The sequence below is a fragment of the Scyliorhinus canicula genome, chromosome 22, assembly GCF_902713615.1.
Source record: "Scyliorhinus canicula chromosome 22, sScyCan1.1, whole genome shotgun sequence".
Lineage (NCBI taxonomy): Eukaryota > Metazoa > Chordata > Chondrichthyes > Carcharhiniformes > Scyliorhinidae > Scyliorhinus > Scyliorhinus canicula.
Window position 1 is genome coordinate 15653853 of NC_052167.1, and position 15315 is coordinate 15669167.

The window sequence follows — 15315 nt, forward strand, 5'->3', positions numbered from 1 at the left end:
TGGAGGCAGGTTCAGTTGAGGCATTCATGAGGGTGTTAGTTGATTATTTGAATAGAAACAATATGAAGAGGTATGGGGAAAAGGTGGGGAATGGCACTCAGCTATAATGCTCATTTCAAGTGTCGGTGCACAGACAATGAGCCGAATTACCTCCTCCTCCACCGTAACAATTCTGCGTTCTGGCCATTTTGATGTACTAAATGTAAAATACCATGAAATCTGAATCAAAGTAGAAAATGCTGCAAATGCTCAGCAGACTTGGTAGAATTAATATTTCAGGTTGCTGACCTTTTGTCAGAATGGTTCTGATGGAAGGACGTGATGGGAAACATAAACCTTGTTTCTCTCTCTCTCCTCACGGATGCTACCAGACCTGCTGAAAATTTCCAGTGATTTTTATTTCAATTTACTGAATCTATTTTGTCATCACATGAAAGCAGTTGACCTCATTCACCATGCACTTCACAACTTTTGTACCATGTTATAATTCTAGGCAGTTTTAACTGCAGCAGTGTTTGACCATGATCTTTTGAGGTTTGTGTGAGTAAAGCTCTGAATAAGTATATTTCTATTTGTTTAATGGATGAAGAAATCCTTATATGGGGAGCATTCACCAAGAGCATAATAAACATAAATACATTCTGCATCAGAAGGCTAAAATTATCAGTCTGCAAACTGTCATTTCTGCATGCTTATTAACAACATTGAAGTCTCATAATTGTGATGGTTGATAGAGTTTTTACCTGATGAATACAGCTTTAATTTGACTCAAGATAGCAATGGGGAATAAGTTTTCCATTAAAACTGTAATTAGCTTTTAAAAATTATTCAGACCATTTTGAGAATTGAATATGCAGTTGAGAAATATTTTTAAATTAAAATCTTGCATTTAATTTGATGGTAACAGTTACAATTAATTAACTATCTCGTGTAAAGTGAATATTCACCAGTAGGTGGAGTACTATCTCTATAATGACGAACCGTGCTTTTTTGGAATGAATCCTTTCGTGTTAAATTCTTGAACTTTTAATGAGACAAGTCTAATCCACCATTCAATACAATCGTGGCTGATCTAGGGCTTCAACTCCACTTCCCTGCCCATATGACCCTTGATTTCCTGGGAGACTGGGGGCTGGATTCTCCACCTCGTCACGCCACTTTTCAGCCTCGACCCGCCAGGGGGATTTTCCATTACGCCGGCTGGTCAATGGGGCCGCCGGGAAACCCCCGGGCGCCGACAAAACGGAGAATCATGCCGACGGAGAATCCCATCCCAGATATCCGTCCCAGTCTTAAGTGTGTTCAGCAATGGAGTTTCTACAACCCTCTGTGCCAGAGAATTCCAAAGATTCACAACTCTCTATCTCGTCCTAACTGAATATATTTTGAGTAGAGCTTGAGCATTACAATGTCTGATTATTTTCATGCTTTGTATGGGAAATGATTTATGAATGTGTTGATTACTCAGGAAATGAAAGCTGCTATTCTTATGTACAAATTATAATTGGTTAATTAGGAAGAAGGGTAGTTGGCAGTAAGGAATTCAATTCCATGCTGAGGAACAGTTCTTTGCAAATGTAAGACCTTTGTGTTTGTGTATTCTTCCTCTCTGTCACCCTCCTTTTTGGCATGATTTTGCCTCCACTTAACATCTCTGATCAGTAGCACACTGCATGTGACCAGTTAATACTGAGGGGATTGCAGGCATGAACATGTATCCATGATTCAATAGAGCAGGACAATGGAACTCTGAAGCACTGTACGAGCACAAAGATTTTGCTTTTATTTGTTATAATGTTTCAGAAAGTATTTATTTTTATACTCTGTTTACTGGAGGTCAGTTTCAAATGAGGATCTTACAATTTGTTGTGCTGTTACATGAACCTGAATTCTACCACTCTATCATTGTGCTTTAGTGCAGACTGTAAATGCTGCAGGGCCACATACTCCTGACCCACACCATCATCATTTTGAGGACAATTTGTCCAGTGCTCAACACTTCTCACATATTTCAGTGTGTTCAAAACTTGAAGACCTGTTTTCTTCTGCAGAATCCATTCCTTGTTCTGTGCTGACACCTTGCGTCCCAGTGAATCAACTTCAAGATCTTAGATCCCTTGAAGGCAACATTTAATTTTACTTGATTGGTATTTTTGGGCACTGCATCCCAGCTGATGCATTGTCTATTTGCCAAATCATTTAGCATTGCTATATTTTTAATCTGTCTCCGCCTCAAAAGGCTATCTTAAAAAATGCATTATTGCTTCTCAGATCAAAAGCACTTCTGCTTTGTGTCCACCTATTCCCATTGCAAAGTGCCCTAATATGTTAATTTACATGAGGCACATTAAGATGTTGGATTCCTTGAAATACTAACTTTATCATCTTTATTCTCTCTTAGGACCTAAAAAGCAAAATGCAAGAAGTTATGACCCAGGAGGTATCTGATGTTTTCAGTGACACTACAACTCCAATTAAGTTGCTGGCTGTAGCAGCCACAGCTCCTCGGGATGCACCAAATAGAGATGAGGTAAATGGGAACTCAAAAAGGAGTATTTGTACAGGAGAATGGCATACCAATAAAAATGTGGTGTTTGAGGGAAGTAATGCAGTGCCCAATTATTAATGAACATCCTGTGTTAATTCAATGAGGTATGAAGGAACCAAACCAGATAGAGAACCTTGCCTGTAATTTAATATTACCGGTTGCAAAGGAGGGCTGTTTCAGTGGTAAGTTATTTCATTTGCCAATGAGCAATGCATTGGAGCACCAGTGCATGGCATTGTGGAGTGATAGGATATGGGTTTGCACTCTTGATATACTGAATTGCTGAGTACTCGATCTTGGCCATGTTACTGTTGGGAAGTATTGAACACAATTGGAGCGTTTCTTTCATGGAAGGAAGACTGTTCTTCTACTGTCTCACACCCGTTTACAGTAGTTTAATATCAATGTAGACTTAACTTTAGGTTGCCTTTCAGTCTTTGGTTGCAGTTAATGCATTATTGAACCAGACAAGAAATAGAGGGGGGGGGGGGGGGGGGGGGGAGAGATAAAAAAGGCTACCTTTCCCTTGAGTAGAATATTGTGACCAACAGAACCTGTATGTTTTATATTATTGTCCAATTAATGCGGAAAATTACATGTGCTAAAAATGGAACAATGTTGCTGTATTGGTAGGTGTTTCAGGAGAGGGCAGCTTATTTTGAGAACCATGCTGCCAAACTTGGTGCTACAGCAGAGAAAGCTGCTGCTGTTGGAGCTGCAAACAAAACCACAGTAGAAGGTATACAGACAGCCGTGAAGTCTGCTCGAGAGTTAACACCACAGGTAGGTCTTTGTTAAACACTCAAAATCAGAATCGTTATTTAAAAAAATATTCCTTTTAATACATCTTCTGACAACTCTGTCCCCCGCCCCCTGCTTCTGTTCCATTTTTAGCCACCTGACTCTGTTCTAACTTTAATTTTTATAACAAGAGTTGCTGACTTTGATTCTGACCCAGATATAGTGAAGTCATTGCTGATTGATCACTTTGTCAATGTAACAATATGGCTATTCGTTTCAAGGTTGTCTACCCCATCAAGTGGAATGACTGGAAAATGGATCAAACTTTTTGAATCAGCTGTATGCAACATTACATTTATATTAACAAAAAAATGTAATTTAAAATTTAATTTTCATCCCACAACAGTAAGCCACATACTTCTCAACCTATCTTTATAGCTTTGGAAGAGGGTTTATTGGCATTGTCTTTGCTGCTGCAATATTCAACTTCTCCCCAAGTCTCTGGCACAGTTTGACTATTACTGAATTACTTGTCCAGGTGGTTTCAGCTGCTCGCATCTTGTTGCGAAACCCTGGTAATCAGGCTGCCAATGAACATTTTGAAACCATGAAGAACCAGTGGATTGATAATGTCGAGAAAATGACTGGTGAGTAGTTGTACTGTTCTTGTGATTGAAACTGTGAAAGTCCATTTGAGTAATATTTTGCCCTGCTTCCTTGTGTCATTAGCTATTCTAAGTATCAGCTCCGCAACTAAGCCTTATTTTGAGCTTGAAGCCTTCACTTGTGAAATAATATGTTGGTAAATGGCAATAATTTTAAGCTTAATCAACTACCTTTTTGCTCTGAAAGATTATCCAGTAAAGAATTCCTTAAAAACAAACTAAATCACTGTATCAGATTTAAGCCTAGGTTAATTGATCCTGCATTCTCAACAGAAAATGGCATTTGGTAGAATAACTGTTCAGACACTGTTCAGAGAATTTACACTAAAGTATTTGTTATACAATTTATGACTGATATTTCCTTTGAGCGTTCGTCTCGTTTGAATTTGTTGAAGTTACCCATTAGTCTTCGCCCAAAGAGAAATTGCTTCAAATACTTTTATCTCCATGTCTGATTTGCAGAGAACGTTAATGTTGCACAAATCACTCCTTTCTCCATTGCTTTTGATTTTTTCCCCTACATTTTAAAGTAAAGCTGATTTCTCAGAATGATTACAGGGTAGAGATTGGAGCCATAAACCCTCCTCTTACTGTGCAGCCACTTTTTGCTAATCTTGCAGTAAAAATGTGACTATGATTTTGTGGGGTGACCCGTATTGCTGCTGTTAAGTAGCACTTATTACAGTTTACTTCATTTCTCTAAATTGAAGAATTGTGTCCACCGTGAGCATTTAATATTGAAAAATGACAATGATCGAATCTCTACTGTGCAGAAGGAGGCTTTAGTAACTTGAGGAAGCAGGTGAAAATTAAACATTAATTTATTCTAACGATATACAAGTTCTGCGTAATACAGCATCTCGCTCCCAGTACAATCCTTGGTGGGTGGGCAAGTCTGTCTAGGCCCTGTTATGGGCCAGCTTTTACATCAACACATAACGAGTCCCAGGCGGGCGTCCTCCGTCCCCTATCTGGGAGCTCGTACTCCACAAGTCGCATGGGGAGGTCAATAATGGTTCCCCCCATGGTCCTCGTGGGGATTATTTGGCCCATCGAGTCTGCACCGACCCTCCAAAAGAGCACCCTACCTAGACTCCCCTGCCCTATCCCTGTAACCCCATAATCCCACCTAACCTGCATATCTTTAGACACTAAGGGACAATTAAGTGTGGCCAATTCACCTAAGCCGCACATCTTTGCACTGAAGCCAGAGGAAGCCAGAGCACCCGGAGGAAATCCACGCAGACGTGCGGAGAAAGTGCAAACTCCACACGGTCACCCAAGGCCGGAATTGAACTTGAGGTCCTTGGCACTATGAAGCAGTTGTGCTAACCACTGTGCCGCCGTATCGCCCAAATCTATTGATCTGAATTGGCAATGTTTAACAAGTAGATTTGTGGCATGCTTTGCAAATATTAGTCCATCTATTCGCTCCACCCATTTTCATAACTCCGTCTAACGAAGTACGCACCTCATGATTAATTTGGTACATTGACGGTCTGCTTCCAAATATCTGCTATTGCTTCTATTTAGATAGGTACCAGAAACTGTGGGAGAGCAGCCAGAGATATGGTTTTAAATTTGTCCCACTCATGCAGCTCTGATGCCAGAAAATCAAACCTGCATCCCTCTACTATGGGGTGCGAATTTTCATGATAACCTAAGAAATTGTACAAACCTTTAAATGCTCTAGATGTTGTCGCATTCGTTTAATTCTTTGCCTCCATGATATTCCAAATTTCTAGCTAGACCAAACTAGAAACTTCTATTTTAAATGTGATGAGTTTCAGTAACAGCTTGAAATCCAGAATTATATTTGTTCAATTTCACGTTGGTAATAATGGGTAATAATTGTCATATACTTGTATAGGTTTGGTGGATGAAGCTATTGATACCAGGTCTCTGTTGGATGCCTCTGAAGAAGCCATCAAGAAAGATATAGACAAGTGCAAGGTAGCCATGGCCAATGTACAACCTCAAATGTTGGTTGCTGGAGCAACAAGCATTGCACGTCGTGCAAACCGAATTCTTTTGGTTGCCAAGAGGGAAGTTGAAAACTCAGAAGACCCAAAATTCCGTGCATCAGTGAAGGCAGCATCTGATGATCTAAGCAAAACCATCTCTCCTATGGTAATGGATGCTAAAGCTGTAGCTGGGAACATTTCAGATCCTGGTAAGATGCACTGAAGCTTCATTGCTTGATTTTTACTTTCATAGCATTGTTGAATGTGCCTGTTTCATATATTGAGGATTGAATGCTTACATTGTTCTTGATTTCTATCTGTTGTATTACATCATAGTTAATATTATTCACTCTGGTCAAGGGTACAAGAACTGTTGCTCTCTGGCAATGGTGCTAAGAACCTTACACTGAGATGCATAAGACAATTTCATTTGACTTCAGGTACTGATTCACTTTAATTTCCTCCTCCCCACAACAACGTGATGTGCTTTTGTTGAAATTTGATACAACTTTGCATCACAATTTAACATTTCTGAGCCAGTTAATCTCATTTCTCGCAGTTTCTAATAATTAATTCGTCTAAATGCCAGATACATCTGCTGCTGGCTATTTTACTTCCAAGACTGATGCATTTCAAACTTGCTATGGCCTGGGAATTACGGTAATTTGCTTTTGAGTTAAATAAAAGTCACTGAACGAGACACGAGACAGTGAGGTCTGTAAACAAAATTGCTACCTGTTTCAATTGAGGGATGTGCTTTCTGATTTTTGATCTTGTTCATTAAATCGTGGAACCTTTTACTCAGCTTGTGTATCTTTCAACAACATTTGTTTATTTAAAGAATTTTGCCAGTTTACTTTGTTCACTAATCTATGATTCTTAATGTAGGTTTGCAGAAGAGTTTCTTGGATTCAGGATATCGAATTTTAGGCGCTGTGGCTAAAGTTCGAGAAGCTTTCCAGCCTCAGGAACCAGACTTCCCTCCTCCACCGCCTGATCTAGATCAACTTCACGTATGTCTACATTTGATATTAACATAACTGTGAAGGATTGATGTTTTGTTTTAGCTGATGAAATAGAATCACAGAATCCATACAGTGCAGAAGGAGGCCATTCTGCCCATCGAGTCTGCACTGACTCTCTGAAAAAGTACTCTACCTAGGCCCCCTCCCCTGTCTCATCCCTGTAGCCTAATAACCCACCTAACCGTCGGACACTAAGGAACAATTTAGAAGGGCCAATCCACCTAACTTGCACATCTTTGGACTGTGGGAGGAAACTGGAGCACCTGAAGGAAACCCATGTAGACATGGGGAGAACGTACAAACTCCACACAGTCACCCAAGGTTGGAATTGAACCTGGATCCCTGGTGCTGTGAGGCAGCAGTGCTAACCACTGTGCCACAGTGCCGCCTACTAAATCAATCACGCTACAGAGAAGGCTATGTCATCAGGACATTGGGAAAATAATATATATCCATAAGTTAAACAGATTTGGAAGACTTAAATAAATAGTTGGGAAGACTTTACTGTCTTCCTTCTTTCATATGACCTGACTAATTTCATGGGTGAGACAGTTTTGTAGTTGATGTACACAACTGAACACTTTGTTGTGAATATCAAATTTGATAATTCACATACTTTAGAAGTATAGAAGAGGGCAGCACAGTAGCACAGCAGTTAGCACTGTTGCTTCACAGCTCCAGGGCCCCCGGTTCGATTCCCGGCTTGGGTCACTGTCTGTATGGAGTCTGCATGTTCTCCCCTTGTCTGCGTGAGTTTCCTCCGGGTGCTCTGGTTTCCTCCCACAAGTCCCGAAAGACATGCTGTTAGGTAATTGGGACATTCTGAATTCTCCCTCAGTGTACCCGAACAGGCGCCGAAATGTGGCGACTGGAGGCTTTTCACGATAACTTCATTAAAGGGCGACAGTACACGGTACAGTGACTGAGGGGAGCTCAGTGAATAGGCCCAGTAATACTAAAATGAGTAAAACTGGAGATGTTAAGATTCAAAACAGAGGTAAAAAATCCAACATAAGTGTACTTTACCTGAATGCTCGTAGTATTCGGAATAAAGTAAATGGTTTGATGGCGCAAATCATTGTGAATGACTATGATTTAGTGGCCATTACTGAAACATGGTTAAAGGATGGTCACGACTGGGAGTTAAATATCTGAGGGTATCAAACTATTCGGAAGGACAGAGTGGATGGTAAGGGAGGTGGTGTAGCTCTGTTATTTAAGGACGACATCCGGGCAATAGTTAGGGATGATATCGGTGCTATGGAGGATAAGGTTGAATCCATTTGGGTGGAAATCAGGAATAGTAAGGCGAAAAAGTCACTGATAGGAGTAGTCTATCGGCCACCAAATAGTAACGTTATGGTGGGGCAGGCAATAAACAAAGAGATAACTGATGCATGTAGAAATGGTACAGCAGTTATCATGGGGGATTTTAATCTACATGTCGATTGGTTTAATCAGGTCGGTCAAGGCAACCTTGAGGAGGAGTTTATAGAATGTATCCGTGATAGTTTCCTAGAACAGTATGTAATGGAACCTACGAGGGAACAAGCGGTCCTAGATCTTGTCCTGTGTAATGAGACAGGATTGATTCATGATCTCATAGTTAGGGATCCTCTCGGAAGGAGCGATCGCAATATGGTGGAATTTAAAATACAGATGGAGGGTAAGAAGGTAAAATCAAATACTAGTGTTTTGTGTTTAAACAAAGGAGATTACAATGGGATGAGAGAAGAACTAGCTAAGGTAGACTGGGAGCAAAGACATTATGGTGGAACAGTTGAGGAACAGTGGAGAACCTTCCAAGCGATTTTTCACAGTGCTCAGCAAAGGTTTATACCCACAAAAAGAAGGACGGTAGAAAGAGGGAAAATCGACCGTGGATATCAAGGGAAATAAAGGAGAGTATCAAATTGAAGGAAAGAGCATACAAAGTGGTAAAGATTGGTGGGAGACTAGAGGACTGGGAAATATTTAAGGGGCAACAGAAAGCTACTAAAAAAGCTATAAAGAAGAGTAAGATAGAGTAACTTGCTCAGAATATAAAAACAGACAGTAAAATTTTCTACAAATATATAAAACAAAAAAGAGTGGCTAAGGTAAATATTGGTCCTTTAGAGGATGAGCAGGGAGTTTTAATAATGGGAGATGAGGAAATGGCTGAGGAACTGAACAGGTTTTTTGGGTCGGTCTTCACAGTGGAAGACACAAATAACATGCCAGTGACTGATAGAAATTAGGTTATGACAGGTGATGACCTTGAGAGGATTGTTATCACTTAAGGAGGTAGTGATGAGCAAGCTAATGGGGCTAAAGGTAGACAAGTCTCCTGGCCCTGATGGAATGCATCCCAGAGTGCTAAAAGAGATGGCTAGGGAAATTGCAAATGCACTAGTGATGATTTACCAAAATTCACTAGACTCTGGGGTGGTCCCGGTGGATTGGAAATTAGCAAACGTGACACTGTTTAAAAAAGGAGGTAGGCAGAGAGCAGGAAATTATAGGCCAGTGAGCTTAATGTCGGTAGTAGGGAAGATGCTGGAATCTATCATCAAGGAAGAAATAGCGAGGCATCTGGATAGAAATTGTCCTATTGGGCAGACGCAGCATGGGTTCATAAAGAGCAGGTCGTGCCTAACTAATTTAGTGGAATTTTTTGAGGACATTACCAGTGCAGTGGATAATGGGGAGCCAATGGATGTGGGATATCTGGATTTCCAGAAAGATTTTGACAAGGTGCCACACAAAAGGCTGCTGCATAAGATAAAGATGCATGGCATTAAGGGTAAAGTAGTAGCATGGATAGAGGATTGGTTAATTAATAGAAAGCAAAGAGTGGGGATTAATGGGTGCTTCTCTGGTTGGCGATCAGTAGATAGTGGTGTCCCTCAGGGATCCGTGTTGGGCCCACAATTGTTCACAATCTACATAGATGATTTAGAGTTGGGGACCAAGGGCAATGTGTCCAAGTTTGCAGATGACACTAAGATGAGTGGTAAAGCGAAAAGTGCAGAGGATACTGGAAGTCTGCAGAGGGATTTGGATAGGTTAAGTGAATGGGCTAGGGTCTGGCAAATGGAATACAATGTTGACAAATGTTAGGTTATCCATTTTGGTAGGAATTGCTGGTCGTTCTGGGTGAGTGTGCTTAACACTCGCTTTGCTCTGTTTCACGTTCTAAGCTCTGGAGTTGCCAGGTGCCGTTAAGACACCGCCACAAGCTTCAAGGTGAAGTTCAAAACAATAAACCGTACACCAATTAGTAAGTCCAAACAACTAGAGTTTATTATAATACAATTATAATAACTACCCATGCACACGCTAAAGGATTAAACTTACTCCTACCGCTAAACAACTAATACTTATCTTGAAGGAACTGCGAGGTCAGGGAACAAGGCCTCTTGCTCTGCTCTGGTCTGCAGACTTCGGATTGTTATCAATTGCCAAGGGTGTCAGGAGTGCCTATGTCTGGTAGCGGTCGTCGCCGTTAGGCACTGACTTGTTGGTGGCTGCTGCTCGACGGCTGTAGTAGAAGACAGGAGCCCGGAGACAGGAGACTGAACCATGTGTGGGACCTTTCTTTTATAGGTCCCAGGGGGTCCGTGCCCCTTTGGGCGGGACTCCCTTACCTGCTTGGAATCGATTGGGTCTCTTCCCAATCGATATGTTTGAACCCCCCAATCATAGGGCAGTTCCTTGGTTGCTGGGGCGGTTCTTGGGACCTATTGTTTTGGGCTTCTCTGGCGCCACTGGGTCTGGCCTTCCATAGAATGTATCGATTTGTGCTTAACTTGTGTCCATTGTATCTGGGACTCGCCCGGTATTGCCTCATTAGTATGTTAACGTGTTTTCTTTCACAGTGCTGTCTGGTCTCTGCAGCAGTCAAAACCGGTTTCTGCAGTTGTCCCAATACACAATCGCCTTGCAAGGTGCTTGCTTTCCAACATGTCCATTCTCCCTGCATTCTTTGCAATCTTCCATTTTGTGTTGGGCAGTGGGCCAGGTGGCTACAGAATAACAGCAAATGGGATTATTATTTAAACAATAAAATATTAAAGCATGCTGCTGTGCAGAGAGACCTGGGTGTGCTAGTGCATGAGTCCCAGAAAGTTGGTTTACAGGTGCAACAGGTGATTAAGAAGGCAAATGGAATTTTGTCCTTCATTGCTAGAGGATGGAGTTTAAGACTAGGGCGGTTATGCTGCAATTGTATAAGGTGTTAGTGAGGCCACACCTGGAGTATTGTGTTCAGTTTTGGTCTCCTTACTTGAGAAAGGACGTACTGGCACTGGAGGGTGTGCAGAGGAGATTCACTAGGTTAATCCCAGAGCTGAAGGGGTTGGATTATGAGGAGAGGTTGAGTAGACTGGGACTGTACTCGTTGGAATTTAGAAGGATGAGGGGGGATCTTATAGAAACATATAAAATTATGAAGGGAATAGATAGGATAGATGCGGGCAGGTTGTTTCCACTGGCGGGTGAAAGCAGAACTAGGGGGCATAGCCTCAAAATAGGGGGAAGTAGATTTAGGACTGAGTTTAGGAGGAACTTCTTCACCCAAAGGGTTGTGAATCTATGGAATTCCTTGCCCAGTGAAGCAGTTGAGGCTCCTTCATTAAATGTTTTTAAGGTAAAGATAGATAGTTTTTTGAAGAATAAAGGGATTAAGGGTTATGGTGTTCGGGCTGGAAAGTGGAGCTGAGTCCACAAAAGATCAGCCATGATCTCATTGAATGGCGGAGCAGGCTCGAGGGGCCAGATGGCCTACTCCTGCTCCTAGTTCTCATGTTCTTATTAGTGTTAATGTAAGCCTACTTGTAATGATAAATATTATATAAAAAATTATTATAACTTTTAAATCTGGGAATTAAAATTAAAACCCTATTTATATGCTGATGGTCTGAAACAGGTTACAGACCTATGATGTGTTAACTATTAAAGGACAGTTAAGTGGAATTAAATGCCCCTTTCTTTTCAGAAGGATATTTACCTTGTCTGAATGTGCTGCCTTATGAAATTATCCTTTGATCCTTAGTCATTCTGAATGGCAGTTATACAATTTTGCTTCATGGTGAATCTGAACTGACGTTGATAAGCATATTAGTTGAGATCATAAATATCTGTGTGGGTCTCACCCCCACAACCCAAAGCACGGTAGCATTGTGGATAGCACAATTGCTTCACAGCTCCAGGGTCGTAGGTTCGATTCCGGCTTGGGCCACTGTCTGTGTGGAGTCTGCACATCCTCCCCGTGTGTGCATGGGTTTCCTCCGGGTGCTCCGATTTCCTCCCACAGGCCAAAGATGTGCAGGTTAGGTGGATTGGCCATGATAAATTGCCCTTAGTGTCCAAAATTGCCCTTCGTGTTTGGTGGGGTTACTGGGTTATGGGGATAGGGTGGAGGTGTTAACCTTTGGTAGGGTGCTCTTTCCAGGAGCCGGTGCAGACTCCTTCTGCGCTGTAAATTCTATGATCTATGTGCAGGGTAAGTGGATTGGCCACACTAAATTTCCCTTGATTAGAAAAAAATGATGTGGGTGCTTTAAATTTATAAAAAAAAGTTGCGATCATACTATTAAATCACCTGTTGTAAAGAAAAAGGTGTCACACATTGCTAAGAATCAGGCTAAGTGAGTGGGCAAGAACATAATCGCTGGTAGGAAAAATGGAAATTAAGGGTATTTTTTAAACCGAGAGAGGTTGGGAAATGTTGATAACCAAGGAACCTGAATTCCTTGTTCATGTGTCACTGAAAACTAACATGCAGGTGCAGCAAGCAAGGAGGAAGTTAAATGATAAGTTGTTTTTTTACTACAAGAGGATTCATAGAATCGTAGAATCATAAGTGCAGAAGCAGGCTATTCGGCCCATCGGGAAAAGCACTCTACCTAAGCCCAGATCCCCACCCTATCCCAGTAACCCCACCCAACCTTTTGGTACACTAAGGGGCAATTTAGCACGGCCAATCCACCTAACCCGCACGTCTTTGGACTGTGGAAGGAAACCGGATCACCCGGAGGAAATCCACGCACACACGGGGAGAAAGTGCAAACTCCACACAGTGACCCAAGCTGGGAATCGAACCTGGGACCCTGGAGCTGTGAAGCAACAGTGCTAACCAGTGTGCTACCGTGCCGCCCTATGTTGTATAGCTGAACCCGAGTATGATAGAAAGATGGTCTGAAATTTAGGATAGGTTATTTTCAATAGTTCAGTTGACCATAATTGGAAAGTTTCACAAGTTCTTACTAATGGTGGGGAAAAGAGAAACAGATGTGTATTGTGTGAACTATTATTAACTAATATACTTTGTTTTACTATGTATATTGAATCAAGGATGTATAGTAACATCTGACTGGGATAAAATATGATTGTCAGTTGGGGATTATTCCATGGAGTGTTTGGATTTGCTTTGCATTGGAGTTTAAACCTCTTGAGAGTTTTGCTTATTTACTGCTACAATATAATCAATTGAAAATACAAAGTTGGTGCAGATGAAATTCTAGCACAAGTTAAATGCCTTTTCTATAATTATCTTGCAAAAATAACTTTTCCTGTGCTTTTATGTAATTAAAGAGTGGAGGCATTATGCTGAAGCTTTATTTAAATTGAGCTTTCAATCTATTGTTTACAGTTGAATGACGAACCTGCTCCACCCAAACCACCACTTCCTGAGGGTCAAGTTCCTCCACCAAGACCCCCTCCTCCTGAGGAAAAAGATGAGGAATTTCCTGAAATGAAAGGAGAAGTGGTGAATCAACCTATGATGGAGTCTGCCAGGCAGTTGCACGATGAAGCCAGAAAATGGTCCAGCAAGGTAAGAACTTGACTGACCGAAGGAAGCCAGAGGTATAAACAAAGCTTGTTTAATCGTTTGGGAGTTCAGATGTCCGTATCTATTTCTTGTATGCATATCCTAATTTCTCATTTTAAGTTCCTGTCAAATTGTTGGTGTCTATTTGAAACTGAAGTTATTTCTACTTACTTGAATGAGCTGTTTTCATAAGTCTCCCTCGATCCAAAACACATGCTGATTTTATTGTTATCCTTCTAGAATTGTTTGAGATATCAAAAACATGTTATTATAAAGGTTGCTTTGTAACCCATAGAATATTTATTATTTCATGGCATATGATATATAGAAGACATAGGATCATAGAAACTTCAGAAATGTCACTGAAATTAGAGTTCAAACCTTGAATGATAATTTAAACTAATAAACTAAAACTGTAAGATTAGTTGTTACAGCCTTGGAATACATGAAAACAATGAAACATGCACTTTGAGTGATCCATTAACGCAATGCATGATTCTTAGCTAGGTTAAATTTACACCCACGTTCGTAAGACTCTAAATTGCAGTTATTTGGAATAAATTCTTTGATCTGGGTCAGAACATGACAACAGAAATGAAACAACATGTTTGGCTAATCTTGGTTGAATCAATTCCCTTGAAAACTGAAGTGACACTGATGGGTATCATGAAGAAATGCAATATCAAGCTGATGAAAGTGTTTAGAAATGAAATGAAATCACTTATTGTCACAAGTAGGCTTCAAATGAAGTTACTGTGAAAAGCCCCTAGCCGCCACATTCCGGCGCCTATTCGGGGAGGCTGGTATGGGATAGTAGTAAGCAGCAGTCAATCAGGGCAAATTAAATGGGTAAATTATATTTTCAAAATAAATTGATTAACTTAATAGTATAATTGTCTCAAGCTCATTTTCAGGCCCTGTTGTCGGGCTAATTATCTGGCTGGATGACATGACAGTTGTCTGATCTGTAAAACAAGGCAATAATCTCTGCTCAGCATTTAACTCGATAAATTAATTACTGATTCCATCTGCATCCCACTTGCATTCATTGTTGATCCATTTGAAGGTATCTGCTTGTCATTGTCTGAACTTTGGATTATCCACAATCAGACCTTTGGTCATTTGACAATCATTCCACCTGAGGATTGTCAACATGTTGGACTGAAACCTGGATGATTAATTGTTCTAGCAATACATGTGAATTTTATTCCATCCCTTTATTCTAAAGATTATCCAAAAGCAGTTATTGAACAGCATAGTTCTCCCATGTCATTGTACAACTGGTGTAACAGTAACCCTCAAAAGAATCTTCCTAGCTAGATCTAACCAACTACAACTTGATAGGATAGGTATTGAGAGGCCTTAAGGAGAACATGGCACAATGGTGGTTTTCCTGTCTATGAACCACATGCTCGGGTTCAGGTTCCACTCCAGACCAATGAAAGGTGTGTTCTTAATGTGGCTCACATATATGCCAATGACAGGCAATAAGAGCAGGAGAGATTCCTGGTCAGTCATGCAATGGAAAGAAATCAAAATGTCTATCATCACAATCCAT

General features: G+C 40.9%; 1 protein-coding gene across 5 annotated transcripts in view; it reads left to right on the forward strand.

The window, feature by feature from the left end:
- LOC119956225 (vinculin) overlaps positions 1-15315 on the forward strand; it is a 134854-nt gene that overhangs the window by 99157 nt on the left and 20382 nt on the right. For all 5 annotated transcript variants that reach the window (XM_038783259.1, XM_038783255.1, XM_038783256.1 and 2 more), the window contains 6 exons: positions 2402-2530; positions 3182-3331; positions 3828-3936; positions 5825-6127; positions 6807-6931; positions 13578-13760. In XM_038783259.1, the coding sequence (XP_038639187.1) occupies positions 2402-2530; positions 3182-3331; positions 3828-3936; positions 5825-6127; positions 6807-6931; positions 13578-13760 (999 nt within the window). The remainder of the gene's footprint in view (positions 1-2401; positions 2531-3181; positions 3332-3827; positions 3937-5824; positions 6128-6806; positions 6932-13577; positions 13761-15315) is intronic.